The following is a 25,428-nucleotide window of genomic DNA, read 5'->3' as shown; positions in this document are numbered from 1 at the left end:
TCCCAATCAGTTAACGTTTTCCCCAGCACCAGCATCATTCCAGATGCCACCCCACTTGAATGTGCCACATCCGGGAACAGAGGTAAGCGACCAAGGTCAGGAGTTTCAGTATCCTCTAACTCCTCATCGGCATTCTGAGTCGACTGTCCTACTGGAACTCGAGAGAGTGCATCGGCTTTGCCATTCTCCCTACCGGACCGGAACTTGATGCGGTATTGGTACTCAGAGAGGCGGGCCAACCATTTTTGCTCGAGTGTGCTGAGCTTGGCATTCTCCAGGTGTGCCAATGTGTTGTTGTCCGTCATCACGGTCACTTCTGCACCAGTCAGGTATTCTACAAACCTTTCGGTCATGGCCCACACCAGTGCCAGTAGTTCCAGTTTAAAGGAGCTATAGTTATCAGGGTTGAGTTCTGACTCTCTTAGGGACCGGCTCCCATAGGCGATGACTATCTCCCGTCCATCCTGGACTTGGGACAATACAGCCCCCAGACCATGTAGGCTTCCATCAGTATACAGCAGGAATGGGGTATCAAACCGCGCGTAAGCCAGGATCGGGGCATTGGTCAGCGCCTCTTTCACCCCTTCAAAGGCCTCTTGTTGCCAGGGCCCCCAGTTGACGGGGCGTTTCTTCGGGCCCCCAGCCGTGCCTCTTAGCAACTCGTTTAACGGGCCCACCAGATGAGCAAATTTGGGTATAAACCTCCTGTAGTAGCCGGCCAGTCCCACGATCGCCCGTACCTCTCGTAGTGTACTTGGCCAGGGCCACTTCTGAACGGCCTCCACCTTGCTGGGGGCTGGTTTTACCCCCTCCTGGGTGACCACATGTCCAAGGTACTCTATCTGCTGTCAGAGCAGCGGGGATTTTTTTGGCTTGATCTTGAGCCCATGGTCTCGTAGCCGTCCCAAGACTTGTCGCAGCTTCTGGAGGTAATCTTCAAATGAAGTCCCAAACATTACTATGTCATCCAGGTATATCAATACTGATTCAAAGTTGAGGTCACCCATTGTTCCACCTCCCCAGAAGTTGAGGTCCCCATTGTTCCATCAATCACTGGAATGTCCCTGGAGCATTGGAGAGGCCGAAGGGCTTCCGGTTTAACTCGTAGAGTCCCATAGGTAGAATGAAGGCCGTCTTGGCTTTGTCCTTCTTGGCCACCGGCTCCTGCCAGTACCCACTAACCAGGTCAAGAGTTGAGAAGAACTTTGCTTGGCTTAGGGCTGATAATGACTCCTCAATCCCTTATGTAAAATGGAGAAACAGCCACTGATTCTTGAATGCTGTTTCTGAAACTTTCATTTGGCATTTTGGGCACTAGAAGCCACTGTTTTGCACTGATGACTCATGCTGCTGTGTGTGCCAGAAAAAGAAGAAATGATGACATGAGGAGACATGTTTGTGCAGAGGCTGAAGACAGGATCCAGTGCCATCCTCAGGTCTGTGGGACTTGGAGCGGTCAAAGTCACTGTCAGAAGTGACTGATGCCTGTCAGCAATGCAGATGTTGTCAAGGAAGAAAGGATCGGTTCCCGCAAGGTCAGTTGGACCGTGGAACGTGGTTACAGACCCTGTGAGGCCTCATGGTGGATGGAAGGACCTGCGAGTTGGTGTAAGTCCCCATTGGATAAGGACCAGGCCAAGGTCAGCGATCCAGAAGGCTTCCCAGAGAGAGAGAGGGAGGACCGGGCCCCGGAAGGCTGGAAGAGCCGTGGAACGGTTGGAGCTACCAGGAGAGGTGGTGTTGCTCAGCTTGGAGAAGAAGTCCGCCATTTTGTGAGCTGCATGAGAGGACCGTTTGGATCCAGATTCTGTTTGCAGGAATAAGTATCGGCGTCAGGAAGCTGATCGGAACAGAGGGTCAGAGTATAGGTTCTGCAGGATCACATGTTGTGGTAGGGACTTGCTGTTGGTCTGGAGCAACCAGTGAACACAGGACATACCCAGGTCAGTGACTCAGCGGCACGGTTATTGACTTGTAGGCTCTGCCGTGTGCGCCATTGGTCAGGTCCGTTACCCTGCGGCACAGTATGGACTTGCGGGCTCTGCTGTGTACGCCGCCTTGGGTGCGATTGTTCTGTTGGGCTGGCACTGTGACTCTGAGCCTGGGGTATCAGGTATTCTGAACATTACAAGGCTACTCCAGCATCTAGGCTGAAAGTATTGAGGGCACGTGAAACAGTGTTGTTTGGGGGTTAAGAGGAGGGAATGTGACGTTGTGTTGTTAATTGTATTTGATACTGTATTTAATATACTCTTTGTAATTACTGTTAATACTACTGTTATAGTTCAGTAAAGTTTCTGTTTTTGTATCAAGAGCTGGTGTCTGTGTCGCTTTCCTTATTCCATGACTTCGCTGTATCCTGGGGGTCCCTCCCCGCTTCACAGTCTTACAATACAGTGGTTAATAAACCAGGTATTGGTACTTTTGGCAGTGTGGGCAGGTGTCAAGTCCTGCTGGAAAATGAAATCAGCATCTCCATAAAGTTTGTCAGCAGAGGGAATTCCTGGCAGATGGCTGTGCTGACTACACCAGCAGATGACAGCTCCTCAAACCATTGATGACAGTGTAAAGTTCACAAGCAACTTGGATTTTGTTCCTCTCCACTCTTCCTCCAGATTCTGGGACCTTGATTTCCAAATGAAATACATTACCTTCTTATCTGAAAACAACACCATAGACCACTGATTTTTCACCTTCGCCCAGGTAAGACACTTCTGATGTTGTCCGTGGGTCATGAGTGGCTTGACACAGTAAATGTGAGAGTTGCAGCCTATGTTCTGGATATGTCTGTATGTGGTGGCTTTTGAAGCATTGCTTGTAGTCAAAATCCACTCCTTGTGAATCTCCTCCAAATTCTTGAAAGGCCCTTTCTTGACAATCCTTTCATGTCTATGGTTATCCCTTTTGCACCTTTATCTAGTACACTTTTTCCTTCAACTCACAACACTTTGTGAACAGCTAGCTTTTTTAGCAATGACCTTTTGTGGCTTACACACCTTTTTCGAGGTAGTAAATGACTGTCTTCTGGACAACAAGTCGGCAGTCTTCCCCATGATTGTATAGCATACAGAACCAGACTGCGGACCACTAAAAAGCATAGGAATCCTTTGCAGGTGTTTTATGTTGATTAGCTGATTAGAGTGTGACACCATGAGTCTAGAATATTGAACTTTTTCAACAATATTCTAATTTTATGAGATACTGACTTTTGTGTTTTCATTAGCAGTAAGCCATAGTTATCAACAATAAAAGAAATAAAAGCTTTTAAATAAATAAACTTTTTGATGATATGCTAAATTATTGAGATGTAGTAGTATAATTTTTTGTCATGTTTTACTACTTTTGCATCATAAGCCAAATTGTACATATGCATGTGAGTGAAAAAGTTTAATAATCACTCCTATAACTCCCTTGGGAAGAAAATGTCAATAGAACTAAAGGGGGTAACGCAGTCAAAGGGATTCGGGAGAAATAAAGCGGAGGAGGAAGGGAGGTAAGATACTGACAGTGTGTATCCTGTCCCTATGTGTTCTTGTCGGGTCTATTATGCCCTAGATGACCTCCTAATACGGAGTCATCGCCCCTCCGCTTTCTTTCTCCCGAACACCTTTGACTGCGTTGCAAGCAGGACACATATCAACGCTGTCGCAACTACCCAGTAAGGTGGAAAAAAAACTGCATCTTCACCATACTGGTAAGATTGTTCATTTTTATGCATATATTTTTGATGATTGACCCTACTTTTAAACGCACTATATTAAAAGTTACGTTTTATTTAGATACCCCCTTTAGTTCTATTGATACTTTTGCATAAAAAAAATCTATTTTTTTATTAAAGGGAATCTGTCTCCCAAGTTTTGGACTATTATCTACAGTATTACATGGGGAGTAGTGAAGATAAAGAGTTAAGATTATTACATTTTATTTTCCTACAGTCCTTTGATCCCCTGCTGTCACCATTTAAAGCTGCTTTAAAATATACTGGTAGGACAGCCTTGCATGTGCAGTCGTCTGCATTATGTTAACAGTAGTCCTGACTGTGTATTTTACTGCAGCTTTGAGCGCTGACAGCAGGGTATTCTGAGTTACAAGGAAAATAAATAAATAGTAATCTGGAACAGTTATATTTTGCATTGCCCTACTTTAACATCCATGACATTTTTATGTTTCTGTCAACATATGGTAGTTGTGTGATGGCTTGTTTTTGCTGGATGGGCTGTAGCTTTTATTGGTGCCATATATGGCTACGGTATATATGACTTTTTCATTGCTTTTAATTTACTTTTATTTTTTTATGGGGTTCACCGTGTGGTATATTACTTTACTCTAAAGGTTGTTACAATTCCGTTAGAGGAGATTCTATTGATTGTTAAAAACAATGGAAAATCTGGAAGCTCTATGTCTAGAACTGATCTGGCCCTGATACAAGATATTGCTGTTCAATTGGGGTCAGTGCAGTCAGATATCCTTATTATAAAAGACGATCTGATAAAGATTTGTGATATAATTAAGGAATTAGAAAACACAGTGAATAACTTGGAGCAAGAAGTAAAAGTATTAAAGGGGGAGAACACTATAGTAAAAACAGATTAAAAATACCTGGCAAAAAAAAAACGGTGGACCTAGAAGATAGGTCAAGAAGATGCAATGTACGAATTATTGGCTTAATATAAACTTCTGATGAAAAAAATCTTGCAGGAATGATACAATCTATATTTTTTGATATTTTTGGGAAGGAACATTTTTCATTATTGTTTCTAATTGAAAGTAGAGATGTTGCAAACATAAAATTTTCCGTTCGCAAACGGCGAACGCGAATTTTCGCAAATGTTCGCGAACTGGCGAACCGCCATTGACTTCAATGGGCAGGCAAATTTTAAAACCCACAGGGACTCTTTCTGGCCACAATAGTGATGGAAAAGTTGTTTCAAGGGGACTAACACCTGGACTGTGGCATGCCGGAGGGGGATCCATGGCAAAACTCCCATGGAAAATTACGTAGTTGACGCAGAGTCGGGTTTTAATCCATAAAGGGCATAAATCACCTAACATTCCTAAATTGTTTGGAATAACGTTCTTTAAAACATCAGGTATGATGTTGTATCGATCAGGTAGTGTAAGGGTTACGCCCGCTTCACAGTGACAGACCAAACTCCCCGTTTAACGCACCGCAAACAGTCAATTTGCACAACCGCAAACTCCCCATTTGCACAAGGTTGGATACCAAGCTAGCCATGTCCCGTTCCTTGTCCTCACTGATGTCATTGAAGATCTCTTCCTCCACCCAGCCACGTACAACACCAAGGGTCTCCGAAAGGTGATAACAAGCCCCCTGGGACACGTGCTGTGGTTGGTCTTCCACCTCCTCAAAGCCACCTTCCTCCTCTGACTCCTCTTCTTCAGACTCCTCTCTCTGCGTTGCCTCTCTCTGCGTTATTATAAGGTGTGTTAAGTAGTACTATTCCTATCAGTTTAATCCCTGTTACGTCCCCTATTAGGGGACGTGTATATGGCATCGATTTTAGGAACGGGGAGATGGAAAAAGATGCTTGGTCGGTCCTCCTACTTCAAATTTGGGGCACTGCGCGTGCAATCTAATGTGCCGCCAGATAGTTCTGGTGTGTAATGTTGTTCTATTCTTATCAGTTTAATCCCTGTTACGTCCCCCTGGAACGCCTCAGACTCTACCAGCTTGTATAGTAAAAGCTGGCGGGCTAAGAGTTCAGACAAGCCAGCTGTTAGACGCCAGGCAAGGGGGTGACTTTGTGACATTGGCTTCTTACTCTCAAACATGTCCTTGACAGACACCTGACTGTGGGCAGATGAGCAGGAACTGCTCAAGGCGAGAGACGGAGTGGCGGATGGTTGAGAGGGGGCAAGGAGGAGAGCAGTGGTTGATGTGGCTGAAGATGCTGGACCAGGAGGAGGATGGTGACTTTGAGTTTGTGTGCTGCTTGTACTCATGTGTTGATCCCATAGGCGTTTGTGATGTGCGATTATGTGCCTTCGCAAAGCAGTTGTACCTAGGTGGGTGTTGGACTTCCCACGACTCCGTTTCTTTTGGCACAGGTTGCAAATGGCATCGCTGTTGTCAGAGGCAGACACACAAAAAAAAATGCCACACTGCTGAGCTCTGCAATGACGGCATTCTGGTGGTGGCAACAGCATGCATTGATTGGCGTGCTGTCTGGCTGACCCCGGGTGCCGATGCATGCTGTCTGACTGTGCCACTAGCTCCTTGCGATGACCTCCCCATGCTTCCAACTCGTCTCCTCCTCCTCTCTGTCTCCCCATCAGAACTTTCCCCCTGTTCTTCTTCTCTTCTAGCGGGCACCCACGTGTCATCCACGGACACATCGTCATCATCAACCGCTTCACTTGTATCTGACAACTCAGCAAAGGAAGCAGCAGCGGGTACATCATCATCATCACACCGTACGTCCATGTGTGTAATGCTGCCTGACTGAGACATATCCCTGTTATCTACATCCTCTGGCAATAGCGGTTGCCCATCACTCATTTCTTCCAACTGATGTGTAAATAACTCCTCTGACAGATCAAGTGAAGCGGCTGTGGTGCTAGTGGCGGCAGGCGGGCGAGTGGTAACTTGAGAGGTGCCCAAAGCTGAGCTGGAGGAGGATGGTGCGTCAAGGTTCCGAGCGGAAGCTGTAGAAGATTGGGTGTCCTGTGTTAGCCAGTCAACTATGTCCTCAGAACTTTTCGAGTTCAGGGTACGTGGCCTCTGAACACTGGGCATTAGTCTAGGGCCAAAGGGAATCATAGCACCAAGACCACGACGGCCCCTGCGGGGTGGCCTGCCTCTGCCTGTAATTTTTTTTAGATTAGTTAAGTTGTACTATGCGTGCAAGCTACTGTGACACAAGATATGAGTTGCGCTGAAGTGACACTATGCACTGCACTGGGCCTTAAACACAGAAACACGTGTGTAACTGACTGCTATTTATTCAGTCAAAATAGTTATTTTTATTTAAATGGAATCGAATGTGACACCAGATATGAATGGCGCTGAAGTGACACTATGCACTGCACTGGGCCTTAAACACACAAACACGTGTGTAACTGACTGCTATTTATTCCGTCAAAATTGTTTTTTTTCTTTAAATGGAATCGAATATGACACTAGATATGAGTTGTGCTGGTGACACTATGCACTTGCAGGGCTGTGAGCCTGACACACACGCTTTCAGGCAGGCAACTGCAATTTGATTAAACAGGAAAAAAAAAAAAAAGCAGACTGATGTTCTAGCCCTAAAAAGGGCTTTTTGGGGTGCTGTCCTTACAGCAGAGATCAGATGAGTCCTTCAGGACTGCAGTGGACACTGAATTCACTTGCCTAGCTATCGATTTCCCTATTAAATCAGCAGCAGCTACACTGTCCCTCCTCTCACTAAGAATGCAGCTTCCGAATGAATCTAAAATGGATGCTGTCCAGGAGGTGGGAGGTCTGGGAGGGAGGGTCTGCTGCTGATTGGCTGGAATGTGTCTGCTGACTGTGAGGTACAGGGTCAAAGTTTACTCAATGAAGACAAATAGGGGGTGGACCGAACATCGCATATGTTCGCCCGCCGCGGCGAACGCGAACAAGCTATGTTCGCCGGGAACTATTCGCCGGCGAACTATTCGGGACATCTCTAATTGAAAGGGCGCATCGAATTCCTGGTGGTAAACCTATTTCAGGGAGGTTGCCAAGGACTGTAATAATCAAGATGCTAGCTAGCTTGTGATAGAGATATGATCTTGAGGCGAGCACGGGATTCACCTCCGATTTTGTATAATGGTTGTAAACTTTCTTTTTTTCCCGATTATTCAAAAGAAGTTCAAGATAAGAGGCGTACTTTTTTAGATGTTAAAAAACGCCTTCAGGGCAAGGACATTAAATACTCTTTTCTGTATCCAGCCAAGTTAAGTATTGTGTTTAATGAAACAGTACTCTTTTTTGACACTTCAGATATGGCCACTGATTGGTTAGATAGGAATAATGTTTAAAATCTATTTTTTCTGTTTTTTGTTTTTCTGACTGATGGAGGTTCGGTTGGGGTAGTGGGGGAGGGATGGTCCTAGGAAAGAGGTCTGTTACCTTTAGTTACGGATCAAGGGGGATATGGGTTGTGTGGGTGGGGGGAGGGTGTGGGTGGGGGAAAGGTGAGGGTGGGGGAAAGGTGAGGGTGGGGGTGGTCAGAGAGGAGGGGGGGCTGCAATGCGTCTTCCCTCGAGGTGGCGAATGGAGCGAGGCTTGAGGAGTTTAGTACCTAGGTACTTCAAGATTAATTAATGACTATAAGAATACTTACATGGAATGTTCGGGGCCTTGGGGAGAAGATAAAAAGGCAGGCGGTGTTAGATTTGATACGGAGACATCTACCAGCTATTGTTAGCCTGGTAGAAACCCATTTTACACAGAATACGATCTTTCGACTTGGGGGAGGTGGGCTACACAGGTCTATAATTTCACATATACTAGGTACTCTAGAGGAGTCACAGTATTAATCCACAAACAGATTCATTTTTTATGTTTGGCATCCTCTATTGATAAACAGGGGAGATATGTTTTTCTCCATGGTAGGCTTGATGGGAAGTTATGTATCCTGGCTTTTATTTATATTCCCCCTCCTTTCTCTATGCAAATATTGAATTGTTTGTTAGTTTTTGTGGATCAGTGGCCTGATTGCTTGGTTATAGTCAATGGGGATTTTAATTGTGTGATTAATCCAGATGTGGATAGGATCTCTATGGGCGGGAATAGTTATTCCCCGGCCCAGGGGTCTCCCTTGGCTCGGTTTTGCCAAGAGGTTGGCCTCGTGGATGTTTGGGAATACCTATTCAAAGGAAAAATAGCCTATTCCTGTGTTAGTAAATCTGGAAGCTCTATGTCTAGAATTGATCTGGCCCTGAAAAAAAAAAAGGATATTTAAACTGCATTAAACGGATGAAATACGAGGCCAGATTTTTAATAGAGCTATGTATGGTCAGGAATAACTTTACAGTGAAACCCCCATTTAGATTGAATCCCCACTGGCTATTAATAATTGATAATCATAACCAGATAGAAAACAAGATTACCTTTTGATTCAATAAAGAAGGGAGCCCTTTCAGAAAAAATGACAGAGGCAGTGATTGCAGTAATATTAAAGAGGGTTAAAGACCCTAATGATTTGGGGTCATATAGACCTATTTCTCTTCTTAAAACAGATGTCAAATTCCTGTCTAAAATCCTAGCTATGAGGCTATCTAGTGTCATGACATCAATTATACATCCAGACCAAAATGGTTTTATTCCTAAAAACGGGACCCACTATAATCTACATCGTCTTTTTGCTAATCTACAGACGTCTGGAGGGGTCTCACGATCTATTTTATCTATAGACGCCTTTAAGGTCTTTGATAGAGTTGAATGGGGGTTCCTATGTAGAGTGCTTCATAAGATGGGCTTCGGCCTTAGGTTTATCAATATGAGTAAACTTCTTTATAGATCTCCCACCACAAGACTTAATATAAATGGTCATCTTACAAGAAGTTTCCTTATGACTAGATCCACTCGCCAGGGATGTCCACTTTCTCCTCTTTTATTTGACATCTATATTGAGCCCTTGGCTGCTAGATCCTAAGATTCTAGGGTTTGGGGTATTGGGAATGGAAGACCGAATTTCTTTATATGCAGATGATATTTTATTTTATGTTCAATAGACACTATCTACTTTGTTAAATATTATTCAAACGATAAACCATTTTGGAGAAGTTTCAGGTCTGGATGTAAACTGGGAAAAAACTACCCTCATGCTATTGGATAATATGACTATGTCCTTAGATAAAATTGTACTCCCCAATAAGACCCCTCTGAGTTCTTTGAGTATTTAGGTATTACAATCTCTCCTAGGGTGGAAGATTTTATCCCGCTTAATTTGATTCCATTGATAAATAAGCTAAGGTCAAAAATAACAACATGGCTTTGTTTACATTTACCAAAGGCTGATAGAATATCTCTAGTTAAGATGGTGATTCTCCCCCAGCTACTTTATGTCTTTAGGAATTCTCCAGTTTGGATTGGGGATAGTTTTTTTTTAATTAATAGAAAGAATTATTAATGATTTACTTTGGGGGAGGAAACGTGTAAGACTTAAATTAGAGCATTGGTATAAGCCGTTGGAGAGGAGAGGAGTTAATCTCCCTTGCTTCAGGGGCTATTTTTTAGCTGCACAGTTTAGTTTTTTCCGTGAGTGGAATGATAGCCCACTCTGTAGGTATTTAGTGAATAGATCTCCATAGGATAATTTTTTTACTTTATTGGAGTCTGATCAATTGTTCGACCCCGATAAGGAATTTATATCTGCCAGGAATCTGTTTATGAAGTCATGGTACTCTATTAGACTTTGGTGTGGAGTGAAGGGCTCAATGGGATGCACTCCCTTGTGGTATAATCAGCACTTACAAACCTTAGTTGAATTAGGTAGGGACCCGTATTGGCAAAAAAAAAATATTTTGTACATGACACAGGTAGTAGATAATGGAGATGTTATTTCATTCACGGAATTATCACAAAGAGAAAAGTCACAGAAACTATCATGGTTTCGGTATTTACAGTTAAGATCTGTACTTTTATGTATTAAAAAAAAATAGGCTTGAAATACACACTTCTACACAATTTAATGATTTGATTGGGAATTTGGGGCAAAGGATGAAGATTTTTCAACTCTATAAAAACTTACTTATAGCACGATTTGGAGATATTTGCTCCTCTGGACAGAGGGCTTGGCAAAATGAATGTTCAGTGACTCACCCGGATGATCAGGAGAATCTAGCTCAGGATTTAAAATTGGTTTCACATAATTTTAATCACGTTTTGGTACAGTTTAATATTCTACATAGACTTTATGTCACACCTCTTTGGCTTAATAGATGTGATATTAGGAATGATTCCAATTGCCCTAGGTGTGATGTTCCTGATGCAGATTATTTGCATATGTTTTGGTCCTGTGCAGAGCTGAAACAATATAGGGGGACTTTTCATAATTATATAGAGGAAAAATGTAATGTCCGGATTCCTTTTACTGCTGAATTTGGGTACTGGGTGTTCTTGCCAGGGTGGGCTGTCAGCAATATAAAAAAAATCTTTTGTTCAAGATAATGTTCTTGGCAAGACTCCTGATAGCATGTTCTTGGTTTTCGCGAGATGTTTCCAGTATGAATACATGGCTAAATCTAGTAAATACCAATAAGAGATATGAATATATTTTGCATAAGCAAAGAAATACTGAGATAAAATGGTTTAGAATCTCCTTTACCCACTGATCTCCCACTGACTCCCGTTCAGTAATAGTTTAAAGGCTCTCAATTTACCCATCCGTCTGAGGTGGCGCTATAAATCAACCCACAGCCGATTCAGTTGTAATATGACTACTTATTACCACTTCACCCCACTCAACCATAACCATCATCCCTGGATGGTTCATTCACATACCTACTTATTTGTCTAATCAAATGCACCATGTTTATCTGATAATGTTATACATCTGTTCTGTACCTGTAACATACTCCTTGCTCATTGACATGGCCTGCGTGCCAGTACCTTGATACCTTGTTACTCTATGTTCTTTATTGAAAAATCATTAAAAATATAAATAAAAAAAATTCAAATAAAAAATGGTTTAGAATCTGGGTAGATTGAAATTCTTAGAGCTTCCTCCGTTATTCCATCCTTGCCCATCTCTCCTTGGTCAGGTTACGGAGGGGTGGTGGTGAAGGGAGGGCGGATCGTAGGGGGGGAGGGGGAGGGATTTGGGGGTATTTAGGTTGAAAAAGATGTTAATATTGATATGTTTGTACAAAGTTGAATGTTAATATTGGAATCTTAAAAAAGAAAGTTAAATAAAAAAAATAAATAAAATGCCTTCTCGGGGGGCTGTGCCGAGAAGGACCATTGAAAAAAATAAAATAAAAAATTGTTACAATTATGGTGATACCAGATTTATATATATTTCTTTTCATGTCTTACTGCTTTTGTATCATAAAATCACCATAAAATCATCATACAATTATATTATTATTTTTTCTTTGCATTGCTACATCTAAGACTCATAACTTATTTTTCGCCCCATAAGACGCACTTTTTCCTCCCCAAAAATGGGCGGAAAATGCCCCTGCGTCTTATGGGGCGAATGCAGACAGTTTAACATCGCTGGATGCGATGTACGGAGCGGGGGCCGGGGGAGGGACTGGGAGGAGCTCGGGGCCGGCAAAAGCGGCGGGGCGGTGCGGTCACTGTACTATAGCCCCGCCCTACCACTCCGGTATTCTAATATAAAATGTATTATTTAATTAAAAGTTATTAAACATGCCCCCCTCACTCCTAATAGTACCGTATATCCTAATTGCTTCTGTATAATGCCGGCTTCTGTATTATGTTACGTGCCTGCGCCGCCTCCTTTATGAATGAAGCAGGCGGCGCAGGCAAGTGACGTCAGTGAGTGACGCGCCGGCCGCCCGGCCCGCCTGCCGGCATTATACAGAAGCAATTAGGATATACGGTACTATTAGGAGTGAGGGGGGCATGTTTAATAACTTTTAATTCAATAATACATTTTATATTTGTATACTGGGGGGGCGGCGGGGGGGGCACACTGAATCTGGTGGGGGTCTGTGAATGGCACTGTTATGGGCTGGGGGGGTCTGTGGATGGCACTGTTATGGGGTGGGGTGTCTGTGGATGGCACATATATAACAGTGCCATCCACAGATCCCCCCCTGTAACAGTGCCAGCCACAGATCCCCCCTGTAACAGTGTCCGTCATCCACAGATCCCCCCATAAGTGTCTGTCATCCACAGATCCCCATAAGTGTCCGTCATCCACAGATCCCCCATAACAGTGTCAGTCATCCACAGATCCCCCCCATACCAGTGTTCGTCATCCACAGACCACCATTAGTTCCAAACCCACCAAAAGCACACCTTTTGGTTAAAAAAAAAAATTTTTCTTAAAAACCTAGGTGCGTCTTATGGGCCGGTGCGTCATATAGGGGGCGAAAAATACAGTATTTATTTTTCAGTCAACCTCACTGTGTGATGGCTTGTTTTTTGTGGAATGGGTTGTAATTTTCATTTGTACTATTTTGGTCTACCTATGACTTTTGATCACTTTGTATACCTTTTTCTGGGAGGTATGGTGATGAAAATAGCAATTCTGTTATTGCTTTTTATGCTTTTTATCCACTACGGAGGATTAGGATCAGGAGTCAGGACCTTATGAATGCATTTATACCAATTTTGTGTAGTTTTTTATTATATTAATTTTTAACCAATTATAACTAAGTGAATTTAATTTTTTTACTTGAAATTTTTATCTATTTTTTGTTACTTTTTCCCTTTTTCAAGTCCTACTTGGGGAATTAAACATACAACAATCTAATTGTCATTACCATACATTGAAATAGACCTCTAGTAGTAGTTTTTAATGACATTTTTCTGTACTGTATTTTTAGTAATATTTTTGCAGTAAAAATACCAGCTTCAGATGTTATTTGAAAATCTATGGGAAATATTAAATGTAGGCCATAAGTGTTTTTATTTTTTTCTCTCCTAGTGTTTTGTTGTTCCTGACACTTTTGTTAGTTGGCGTTTGTGTCTTACTGGCTTATTCCCAAAAATGTAGCATGCTTTAGCTTGTGACATTTTTTTCAAGCATTTTGTAAACAAGGAGGAGAAGAATAGGAGAGAAATGCTATATGATAAGCCATTAAAAGATAACTGTCATTTTTTATTTTATTTGCTAGTTTATTAGAGCTAGGCATGTATACTAGAGTTAGTCTGTCAATGATTGCCAAAAGATCTGTAATTTCCTTATAATAACAGCTTTAATTAATGTCCTCTGTCCCTTTCCACTGCTCCCTTAAAAGACAGTTGCTACTGCTCATCTGTCTCTGGCTAGGAAGACAGAGGGGCGGTCCTTCACACTGCATGCCTGCATTAGGCTTCAGAGTGAGGAGGCGTGTCTCTCAGTAATCCAATCTGATTGGCTGGCAGGTAGCTGTTGGCTACAGCAAGTTTGTATGTGACCTGAGGGAATGCAGTTTTTGCCTCAGAGAACTGGCAGAGGAGCCATTTTCAGAAGGTCCTCATAATGTAGGATTAAAAACACGTAACTCAAGGAAAACAGTGGTAAGTGAAGAAACTAAAGATTGCTTTATGCATAATGCTGCTGCAGCAGTAACATATGCCAAAATAGATTTTTTGATTGAAAATATGACAGTTGGGGTCCATTCACACGTCCGCAAAATGGGTCCGCATCCGTTCCGCAATTTTCAATGGGGCCGGAATGTGCTGTCCGCATCCCCATTTGCGGATCCCCACTTCCGCAAAAAAATAGAACATGTCCTATTCTTGTCCGCAATTGCATAGTTAGGCGATGTGTGGTCCGTAAAATGCAGAACGCACATTGCCGATGTCCGTGTTTTGCGAATCTGCGAAACACATATGGACATGTGAATGGACCCTTATCCTTTAAAGTTAGATTGGTGGAGGTTTCACTTTCTGCACTGCTTCTAGTCAGTTGTATGAAGGGGCTGCAGCATTGGAACTGCCTCTTCAAAGTTTATATCAGGTTGCAGACTGGTTCATACTTAGAATGCCATACTTTTCATAGTGGCTGTTTTGATTGTTACAGCTTTATCCCATTCAAGTGAAAGGACAAGCATGCCATTATCAGAACATAAAAAATGCTGATTTCTGAGTAGAACCAAACCTGCAAATGACAAGCCATACATTTTACAATAATAGTGCTGCATAGTAAAGTAACCCCAAATAAAGCTTTGGAGAAGCTTTGGAGAAGTGGGATATCTATCTTAAATTAAACTAAATTTATACACTTTGGTTTTAATTGTTCTCAAAATAAAGGCTGTATTACTCAGTACCACGAAGAACAAGGAAATTCTGCTTTGCAAGAACTTCAATTCGTACAACCCTAATTATAAGTATGAAATAAAACAATTTCATTAAATCTATTTTATGCAGTGAAGGAATATCTTTTAACGGAGGATATGCTATTAATCATTATACAGTATTATAAGTGATTGAATCAGAACAATAACTGTCACCACAGTCCAGATGTTTCCAGCTTAATTAACAAATGTGCAAACCACATTTTATTTGCATAAGCATATTTTGAACATATGTTATTTCCAATTTAAACCTAAAAGCCCTTATTAAATACATTCACTGTCATTAATTGTGTTGATGCTCACCAAGTAGAATGACAATGCAAAGCAGAATTGCGATTAAGGCTCCAGTACTAAGTCCAGCAGATAATAGAAAAGCTTCAGCATGGCAAGTTCTTACTCGTCCATCTCTTTCACAGGCACATACTCTAATAGTGAGGGTTCCGGTGCTACTTAAAGATGGGGTCCCACCATCGGTAACAACAATAGGAAGGTAGTAAATATCTTGAGATGTTCTACTAAACTTTCTCCGTCTTGTTAAAATACTTGCTGTATTATCTAACAAAATAAATAATAGCATTATTTGCACTTGAGATGGCATCATATTTTATTGACCATATAGGGCAATGAGGGGCAATGAGATATAAGTGGAAGGTACTCTTATATGGAATAAAGATCTTAGAGTGTATGGGACCTCCAGTTACAACTATAATGTAATATGTTCGGACTAATAGAAGCAACATTATGCCGAACAACAAAACTATCCCTCACAGCTGCAATGATGGCTATTTCTTCCTGAAACAAGGCTGAATGAGTAGGGTCTATCTCTTGGACATGCAAATCCAGGCATCTACTGCTCAGCTCGCATGAGGTGGAGGCTTACAGTGAGTACAGAGGCTTTAAGGAAAGATCATGTCTACTGAAAGTTTTAGACATGCAGAATGTTCTTACAGATTACTTTGAAGGAGGAATTGACCTCTAAGGGTCCATTCACACGTCCGTTGTTTCTTTCCTGATCTGTTCCATTTTTTGCGAAACAGATCTGGACCAGTTCTGTACCCATTCATTTTCAATGGGTCCTGAAAAAAAAATCAGACATTGAGCTGTCCGATTTTTTTCAGGACCCATTGAAAATGAATGGGTACAGAACTGGTCCAGATCTGTTCCGCAAAAAACGGAACAGATCAGGAAAGAAACAATGGACGTGTAAATGGACCCATGGAGTATATTACAAATAGGCTTAGTTAGTAAATTCAGTCAGTAAGTTCCATTAAATATACAAATTATTTTGAAACTGGAGATATGCGTTAAAGAAATGCTGGCTAAAATGAGAGAAATTATTCAGTTACACATTTTAGAGGCATTTCATCCTATTATTATACAGCACATAATAGGTAATATAATAAATAGCCAAAATTAATTACCTTCATTATTTCTTAAAGTGAAGTTTGGGTTTTGCGGGTGACTTTCTCGCAGAGAAAAATGAAATTTTTGCCCATTTGCTGTGTCATCTTTATCTACGGCTGTGATCGTATGAATAACCTAGTAGAAAGAAAAATATATATCAACCACAGCATTTATTGAACAATGAAAGTGTGTGTCTTAGAAAAGGAGAATATTTCAAATTAATACTCTATGTAGTTCTGAATATATGTATGTTATAACAACAGATCAGAATTTCAACAGCAAAAGGTTGGACAACATTTTATCTGCACCATATGGCAAAAAGCATGATCTTATTGGCAATCCCATTCCAAAACCATGAGCATAAATATAGAAGCGTGCTACCTTTTAGTGATGAGCGACAGGGGTCATATTCGAATTCACAATATTTCTGCGAATATTTTGTAGAATATTCATCGGATATTCGCAAATTTGTATATTCGTTATATTCTACATTCTTTTTTTTACTTGAAAATCAGCAAGTTCATGATTGCGTAATATGCAAATATTACGCAATCAATACAGGCGTGGGTCAAAAACGAATATATAGCACTATAGAATATAGTGCTATCTATTCACTTTTTGGAATATTCATAATTTTTTTCCATCTGAAGTCATGATTCCTCCCTGCTTAAGTTGCTTGGCAAGCAACTTAAGCAGGGAGGAATCATAACTTCAGATGGAAACAAAATGACAAATATTCTAAAAAACTAATATATAGCACTATATCAAATATTGTGTGATGGCTTGTTTTTACTGGACGGGCTGTAGCTATTATTGGTACCATATTTGGCTATTTATGACTTTTTCATTGCTTTTTATTTACTTTTTTTTTATGGGGTTCACCGTGTGGTTTATTACTTTACTCTAAAGGTTGTTTCAATTATGGTGATACCAGATTAATATATATATTTCTTGTCATGTCTTACTGCTTTGTATCTATAACAATATCCACTCTTCTCTGAAGGATTTCCACAAGGTTTTGGAGTGTTGCTGAGGGGATCTTTGACCATTCAATCAAACATGCACTTGTGAAGTCAGGCTTTATGTTGGCTCACAATTAGTGTTCCAAAGTAACCCAAAGGTGATCAAAGAGTTAAAATCAGGGCTCTGTGCAGGCCACTCAAGTTTCTCCATAACAAACTTATAAAACCATATCTTTGGAGACTCCTTTGTTCACAGGGGCACGGTTATATGTGAACATGAAATAGTCCCACATTTTTCTCACAAAGTTATAAGCATGCAATTGACTGAGATGATGCAAATTATCATGACTCCTTCTCCAAGTTTTACAGTAGGCACTGTAAGTGTAAGTGGTGATTAGAGCAAACATAACTGGAATCATAATTTGAAGAGCTTCAAAAGCAGGTCTTGAAAATAACAGAACATATTAATAACATAGTACAACTAGAACCTATCCAAGGGCATTAACACACTCATTTTTACTTGTAGATTTTTCCAAGCTCAGTGTATGTGTACATTATAATGATATAAACTAATAAAATGAGTATTCGTATCAAATAAATTTAATTAAAAAGGAATAACGGGTATAGGGGATCTTGTTTATTTGTATATAGTGTGTATTGAAGTGGTTCTGGGTCTTTTAATATTGATGACCTATCCTTAGGATATGTCTTTGACAAAGCAGCAGTGGACAGAAAGAGAGAAGGAAGATGGCAGGTGCATACAGTGCGTGCTGTCTCCTCATACAGCTCATCAGTGGGGGTCCCAGGTTTTGGTTTGCGCCAATCTGATATTGATGACCAATCCTGAGGATAAGTCATCAATATAAAAAGCTCAGAGAACCCCTTTAAGAGAACTTTACAATGTGTAAGGTAAGTTAATATTGTTTTTCACAATAAAAGCAGGGGCTTAAGAAATTTCATACTGTATCTGTTTTTTTTGTGATCAAAACCACTGGCGACACTTTTTCCCTCAATCGAAGATGACAATAGTTTGGATTCAAAGGCAATAATGACCCCAATCAATATGAACATTTATAGTTATAACACTTTCTTTCTTTCTCACACTGAAATGTATTTAACTCAGAAGCTATGAGACCCTCAGATATTTGACATATCTCAATAACTTGAACTGAATACAAATAAATGAACTAAGATTTCTACAAAAGTTAAATGTTTTATTTCCTAGTCCCTAAAAATGTGTTTAAATAGATGTGTGAAATGCCTTTGTCCCATATGCAGTCAAATTACCATATTTTTGGTGTGTTTATTTCCTGTCTGTGCGACATTAAGCACCTGTACTCTGAACACATGGTTATTTCCTCTTCCTTGTAGTACAAGACAACGTACACCACAAACCAGTTTTCTCCACTTTTTGCTGATTCCCCATGCCCCTACAGCACTCTGAAGGGATCATGTTCCACATGCTCGGCAGCAAATCATCAATTAGCAAAAAAATAGCAGATCAAACAGACAGTAATTACATTACTATATTAAAGGAAATGCATCATCAGAAAATAACCTGCTGTTTAAATCACCTTTTTTAGGTTTAACCCCTCAATGACCAGGCCATTTTGCACCTTTGTGACCAGGCTTATTTTTGAAAATTTGACATGTGTCACTTTATGTGTTAATAACTTTGGAACACGTTTACTTATCCAAGCCTTTCTGAGACTGTTTTTTATGACACATTGTACTTCATAAATTTCAGAAAGTGATACCTCATGAAATATTAATTACTTAACATTCCACATATGTCCACTTTATGTTGGCATCATTTTGTAAATGTCATTTTATTTTTTGGGACGTAAGAAGGTTTATAATTTTAGAAGCAATCCTTAAAACCCGATTTTTAAGGACCAGTTCAGGTCTAAAGACACTTTGTGGGGCTTACATAGTAGAAATCCCCCATAAATTATCCCATTTTGGAAACTACACCCCTCAGGTAACTCAAAACTGATTTTATAAACTTTGTTAACCCTTTAGGTATTCCACAAGAATTAAATGAAAATGGAGATGACATTTCTAAATTTGAATTTTTTGACAGATTTTCCATTTTAATAAAAAAATTTCTTTAAAACATTGAGGGTTAACAGCCCAAAAAAACTCAATATTTATTACCCTGATTCTTCAGATTACAGAAATACCCCACATGTGGTGGTAAACTGCTGTATGGGCACATGGCAGGGCGCAGAAAAAAAAGAGCGCCATGTGGTTTTTGGAAAGCAGATTTTGCTGGACTGGTTTTTAGACACCATGTCCTATTTGAAGCCCCCCAGATGCATGCTACAGTAGAAACAATCATAACTTTTACGCAATAATAGCATTTTTGAAACACAAAAAATGTTTTCGTGTCTTCATGGTCTGAGAGCCATAGCTTTTTTTATTTTTTGGCCGATTGTCGGTAGGGACAAATTTTTTTATGAGGTAGAAGTTTAATTGGTACTATTTTGGGGGGCATATGCCATTTTGATTGCTTGGTGTTGTGTCGTAGGTAACAAAAAATGTCTTTTTTGGCATTTTTTTTTTTTTTTACGGTGTTCACGTTAGGTCATGTGATATTTTTATAGATCAGGTCATTATGGATGTGGCAATACCTAATATGTATACTTTTTCATATTTAATTTTTGCACAATAATAGCCTTTTTGGAACAAAAGCCATAGCTTTTATATTTTTTCGCCGATTGTCTTAAGCAGATCATATTTTTTTGGGGAAGAGGTGATGGTTTGATTGGTTCTATTTTGGGAGGCATACACCATTTTGATCACTTGGAGTTTCACTTTTTGTGATGATATGCTACAAAAAATGATTCACCGGGTTAGCTCATGTGATATTTTTATAGAGCTGGTTGTTTTGGACACAGCAATACCAAACATATTAGGGTATTTTATTTTTACACAATTATAAATGTGCGTATATGGGAAAATGTTAGATTTTTTTTAACTTTTTCATTTTTTTACACTTTTTCTACAAATTTTTGACTCAGACCCACTTTGTTCTTGAAGATCCAGTGGGTCTGATGGCTCTACAATACAGTGCAGTACACTGTATAGGGTACTGCAGTGTATTTTCATTCACAGTATGCCTGATCAGGCTCCTGCCTCTGGCAGGACCCTGTCAGGTTTACATACCATGGCAAGCCTGGATGCCTGTGTAAGGCGTCCAGTTGCCATGGTAACCATCAGGATGCTGCCACAGCAAAGCATGTTCTCCTCTGTTATGATCAATCGGGACACTGCCACAGCAGTGCAGCACCCGATGGGGAGGGAGGAAGCTTCCTCCCTGTTAACCGCTTTTATACAGCGGTCCCTACAAACCACAGCATGGAACGGGTTAAACGGCCGATCGGGCCCAGTAAACACAGCAGGGCAGCCCCAATCTCCTCAACACTAACTGAGGAGATCGCAGCTGCGCTGCTGAACGCTGCAATTGGTCAGACAAATTTGACTGACCAATCACAGCGATCCAAAGGCGAGGACCACTGTGATTGTTCCCCTGGCGGTGCCCGGACAGCTCAGTAGTCCTTAGCACCCGTTTAGATGCCGGTGTGACCACAATTATATAAGTATATTTGCTATGACACTTTGATCTTATGACATACTGTGCACGTCATGATGCGGTAACTAACACTACATCATGATGTACACAGTATGTTATTAGTCAATAAGGGGTTAACATATTTTAAAAAATAATGTTTAATGATGTTTTTAATTTTCCATGTATTCCATATATTTAAACAAAAAAGATAAAATCCTGCAGTTTTCGCACTGGCCACAATGTCTAATAATAGGCGCTATTTCTTGGTTTATATAAATCACTTTAAGGCAGTTAACTAATTCTAATACTGCCTGTAGTGATATCACCTCTGTGTATAGTTAAGTCAGGATCCACCATTCACAATAAGTGATTGTCAAAGCCTATCTATTCCTTCCTTATACACTGCGTGCAGAATTATTAGGCAAATGAGTATTTTGACCACATCATCCTCTTTATGCATGTTGTCTTACTCCAAGCTGTATAGGCTCGAAAGCCTACTACCAATTAAGCATATTAGGTGATGTGCATCTCTGTAATGAGAAGGGGTGTGGTCTAATGATATTAACACCCTATATTAGGTGTGCATAATTATTAGGCAACTTCCTTTCCTTTGGCAAAATGGGTCAAATGAAGGACTTGACAGGCTCAGAAAAGTCAAAAATAGTGAGATATCTTGCAGAGGGATGCAGCACTCTTAAAATTGCAAAGCTTCTGAAGCGTGATCATCGAACAATCAAGCGTTTCATTCAAAATAGTCAACAGGGTCGCAAGAAGCGTGTGGAAAAACCATGGCGCAAAATAACTGCCCATGAACTGAGAAAAGTCAAGCGTGCAGCTGCCAAGATGCCACTTGCCACCAGTTTGGCCATATTTCAGAGCTGCAACATCACTGGAGTGCCCAAAAGCACAAGGTGTGCAATACTCAGAGACATGGCCAAGGTAAGAAAGGCTGAAAGACGACCACCAATGAACAAGAGACACAAGCTGAAACGTCAAGACTGGGCCAAGAAATATCTCAAGACTGATTTTTCTAAGGTTTTATGGACTGATGAAATGAGAGTGAGTCTTGATGGGCCAGATGGATGGGCCCGTGGCTGGATTGGTAAAGGGCAGAGAGCTCCAGTCCGACTCAGACGCCAGCAAGGTGGAGGTGGAGTACTGGTTTGGGCTGGTATCATCAAAGATGAGCTTGTGGGGCCTTTTCGGGTTGAGGATGGAGTCAAGCTCAACTCCCAGTCCTACTTCCAGTTTCTGGAAGACACCTTCTTCAAGCAGTGATACAGGAAGAAGTCTGCATCCTTCAAGAAAAACATGATTTTCATGCAGGACAATGCTCCATCACACGCGTCCAAGTACTCCACAGCGTGGCTGGCAAGAAAGAGTATAAAAGAAGAAAATCTAATGACATGGCCTCCTTGTTCACCTGATCTGAACCCCATTGAGAACCTGTGGTCCATTATCAAATGTGAGATTTACAAGGAGAGAAAACAGTACACCTCTCTGAACAGTGTCTGGGAGGCTGTGGTTGCTGCTGCACGCAATGTTGATGGTGAACAGATCAAAACACTGACAGAATCCATGGATGGCAGGCTTTTGAGTGTCCTTGCAAAGAAAGGTGGCTATATTGGTCACTGATTTGTTTTTGTTTTGTTTTTGAATGTCAGAAATGTATATTTGTGAATGTTGAGATGTTATATTGGTTTCACTGGTAAAAATAAATAATTGAAATGGGTATATATTTGTTTTTTGTTAAGTTGCCTAATAATTATGCACAGTAATAGTCACCTGCACACACAGATATCCCCCTAAAATAGCTAAAACTAAAAACAAACTAAAAACTACTTCCAAAAATATTCAGCTTTGATATTAATGAGTTTTGTGGGTTCATTGAGAACATGGTTGTTGTTCAATAATAAAATTAATCCTCAAAAATACAACTTGCCTAATAATTCTGCACTCCCTGTACAATGACGTCTGCACATGTCACAGAGAATGCCTAGAAAACTCTCCAATACAAGTCAGTGAGGTCTCCTCCAGACCGTTGTGCCTATGGCCCATGGGGCTGCCGTAAAGCAATTTTCTTAATGCTGTGTAAATGTTTTTAAGAACAGCTCAGGCAAGATGGCCTCCCCCATAATTATGTTCAGGAAATAGAAAAAAATTAATCTACAATCAGAAAAACAGATTAGAAAAAAGGGATACATGCTACTTTCTTATTTTAACTGGCAGATACCATTTTTGGTGACACCTTCCCTTTAATGCTTGTAATAGTAATTCATGGAAATAATGATAAATAGTGGTAATGTTTGTTCAAGAAAATAACTGTAGTCCTTCACCTCGGTAATCCCAATCACAGCACGCCCTAACAGCACAGAGAATATAAAGAAAAATAAATCCTTCTGACCTTCAATATGGTGGCTTCATCTGGTGAGCATTCAGACACATATCTGCATTTTTCTGTATGTTTTATAAGCTATGAAATTTCTCACCTCTCAATATTTGTACTTCCAGAACCACTCAATGCTACTGCTCAATCATTTTGTATTGTTTCACACGCTGCCATGTACCAACATGTCAGCATGTGTATTGCTGCTACTAATAATGGAGATGTGCCCTGAGGAAAGCACTGTGCGTAGTGCTCTAACTATAAAGTGTCACATCTTTCAGATGTAGCTGTAATGATTGTACAAATGCACTGAACAGGAAAAGCAGTGTATTTCTGCTTACTGATACATATTCATATGACAGAGAACACATTGAATCTATTCCTTGTTAGGTTAAGCAAATATACCTTACAAATGTCACTTTCTTCCGATATTCCCTGAGGAATGTCTATACCTTCTGTTCCATAAGCAAAATGTATGCAGCAAGGATGTATTAATCATTTCTAACGCCTTGCTCACTTTAAATATAATTGAATCATCTGTTCCAAAGTATGCTTTTTTACATTGAATGCAAAATAGATTTTACCATACAGCCAAAATAATTGTATCTCTGATACAATCAAGATAAAAAAGATCATGTATATACTAGATAGATAATAGATAATATATATTAGATAATAGATAAATAAATAGATAATAGATAGATAGATAGATAGATAGATAGATAGATAGATAGATAGATTAAAAAACAAAGAACAGCAGCACAGCAACAGTGAAGGTTGGGTGAAATCCCTCATGTACTGTAGAAGACAAAGTCCAAAGATAACCTCCAATTGACAAATAATGAGTCAGCACTCCAGTGTGGATAAAGGGTGTCAGACCCGTTTATTACCCCTGTAGCAACGTTTCAGCCCAGCTCAATGGGGCCTTTGCCAAGAAAAGAAATTATGTCAGATATATCCTTAAATATCCACAGTGATTGATGATGACATCATTACATAATTAATTATCAATGTTCCAAATAAAGTGTAAAAACAAACAAAACATGATTATAAGTTCATGAAAATATTCCTGAGTGTTACAACATGATTGATTCACCACGTATTTTTAATACCAAATAATCTCAGATGCATACAATAATCAAATTTATAAAGAAAAGTTCCAAGTGCATTACTGGTAAATTTACACCTCCTGTGCAAAGTGCTTATTGTATAATTATAAAAAACAGCAACAGCTATTTTAATTAAAATTTAAACCAAATACCTACTACATTGTTGGTGGTTCCAGTGTGAGTCATAGCGTCCCCGAGCAACTACTGTGCATGTCCTGGCGTCCTTGCTATATCAGTCCAACACTCGCCGGGACGCGAGTCACGTGACCAAGAGGCATCACAACACAAGTTACGTGAGTGTTTTCAAGGTAACGCGTCCACGTCCGGGGGAGGGAGGAGAGAAACAAACACTGGATCACCCGACAAGGCCAGTCACATGATCGGGAAACGCCTGTATGTAAAAAAAAAACAATAAATAACTTAATAATAATAATTTTAAATAATACATTCTTTATATTTAAAACTGGTGTGGATATATTCACGCAGGACAAAGATGGAAATCAAACAAAATATGAATTAGTACGAGTATTAAATATAATAACCATATAACAAATGGATTTTATAGTGTGTGTAACACCTTGGGTGTAAAAAACACCTCAAGAGTATAGACACCTTAAATATATAGACATGAGAGTACCATTATATGTGCAATATTAATCCCCCATTAGGGAGAAACCAATAGTGGTGGTAAGTGGGAGATACCGACCATTATTCATGGTTGGATAGCTCCCACTTGTGGAATAGGGGATGCAGGGACTGGGTGAAAGAATTTGCCACTGGCAATGGCCAAATTATCAGTACCAGTTATGGTTCCATCAAGCAGGACACAAGTTCATGTCCGTCGACACGAGACCAAATTCATATCCCTAGCTCCACAACACACTATATAATCCATTTGTTATATGGTTATTATATTTAATACTCTTACTAATTCATATTTTGTTTGATTTCCATCTTTGTCCTGCGTGAATATATACTATTAGCGCCACACCAGTTTTAAATATAATGGATTTTCACTGGTATTCATTGTTTTCTACATGCAGG

The 25,428-nt window shown here is 40.2% G+C and overlaps 1 protein-coding gene across 2 annotated transcripts in view; it reads right to left on the bottom strand.

Annotated features, from left to right (window-relative positions):
- CDH18 (cadherin 18) overlaps positions 1–25,428 on the bottom strand; it is a 601,411-nt gene that overhangs the window by 13,676 nt on the left and 562,307 nt on the right. For both annotated transcript variants that reach the window (XM_040432520.1, XM_040432521.1), the window contains exons 9-10: positions 16,371–16,488; positions 15,253–15,504 (exon numbers count right to left, since the gene is read on the bottom strand). In XM_040432520.1, coding sequence (XP_040288454.1) covers positions 15,253–15,504; positions 16,371–16,488 — 370 coding nt within the window. The remainder of the gene's footprint in view (positions 1–15,252; positions 15,505–16,370; positions 16,489–25,428) is intronic.

The sequence above is a fragment of the Bufo bufo genome, chromosome 5 (assembly GCF_905171765.1).
Source record: "Bufo bufo chromosome 5, aBufBuf1.1, whole genome shotgun sequence".
In the NCBI taxonomy this organism is placed as follows: domain Eukaryota; kingdom Metazoa; phylum Chordata; class Amphibia; order Anura; family Bufonidae; genus Bufo; species Bufo bufo.
Note: the sequence above shows the minus strand (reverse complement) of the source record. Positions and strands in the feature narration are given on the sequence as shown.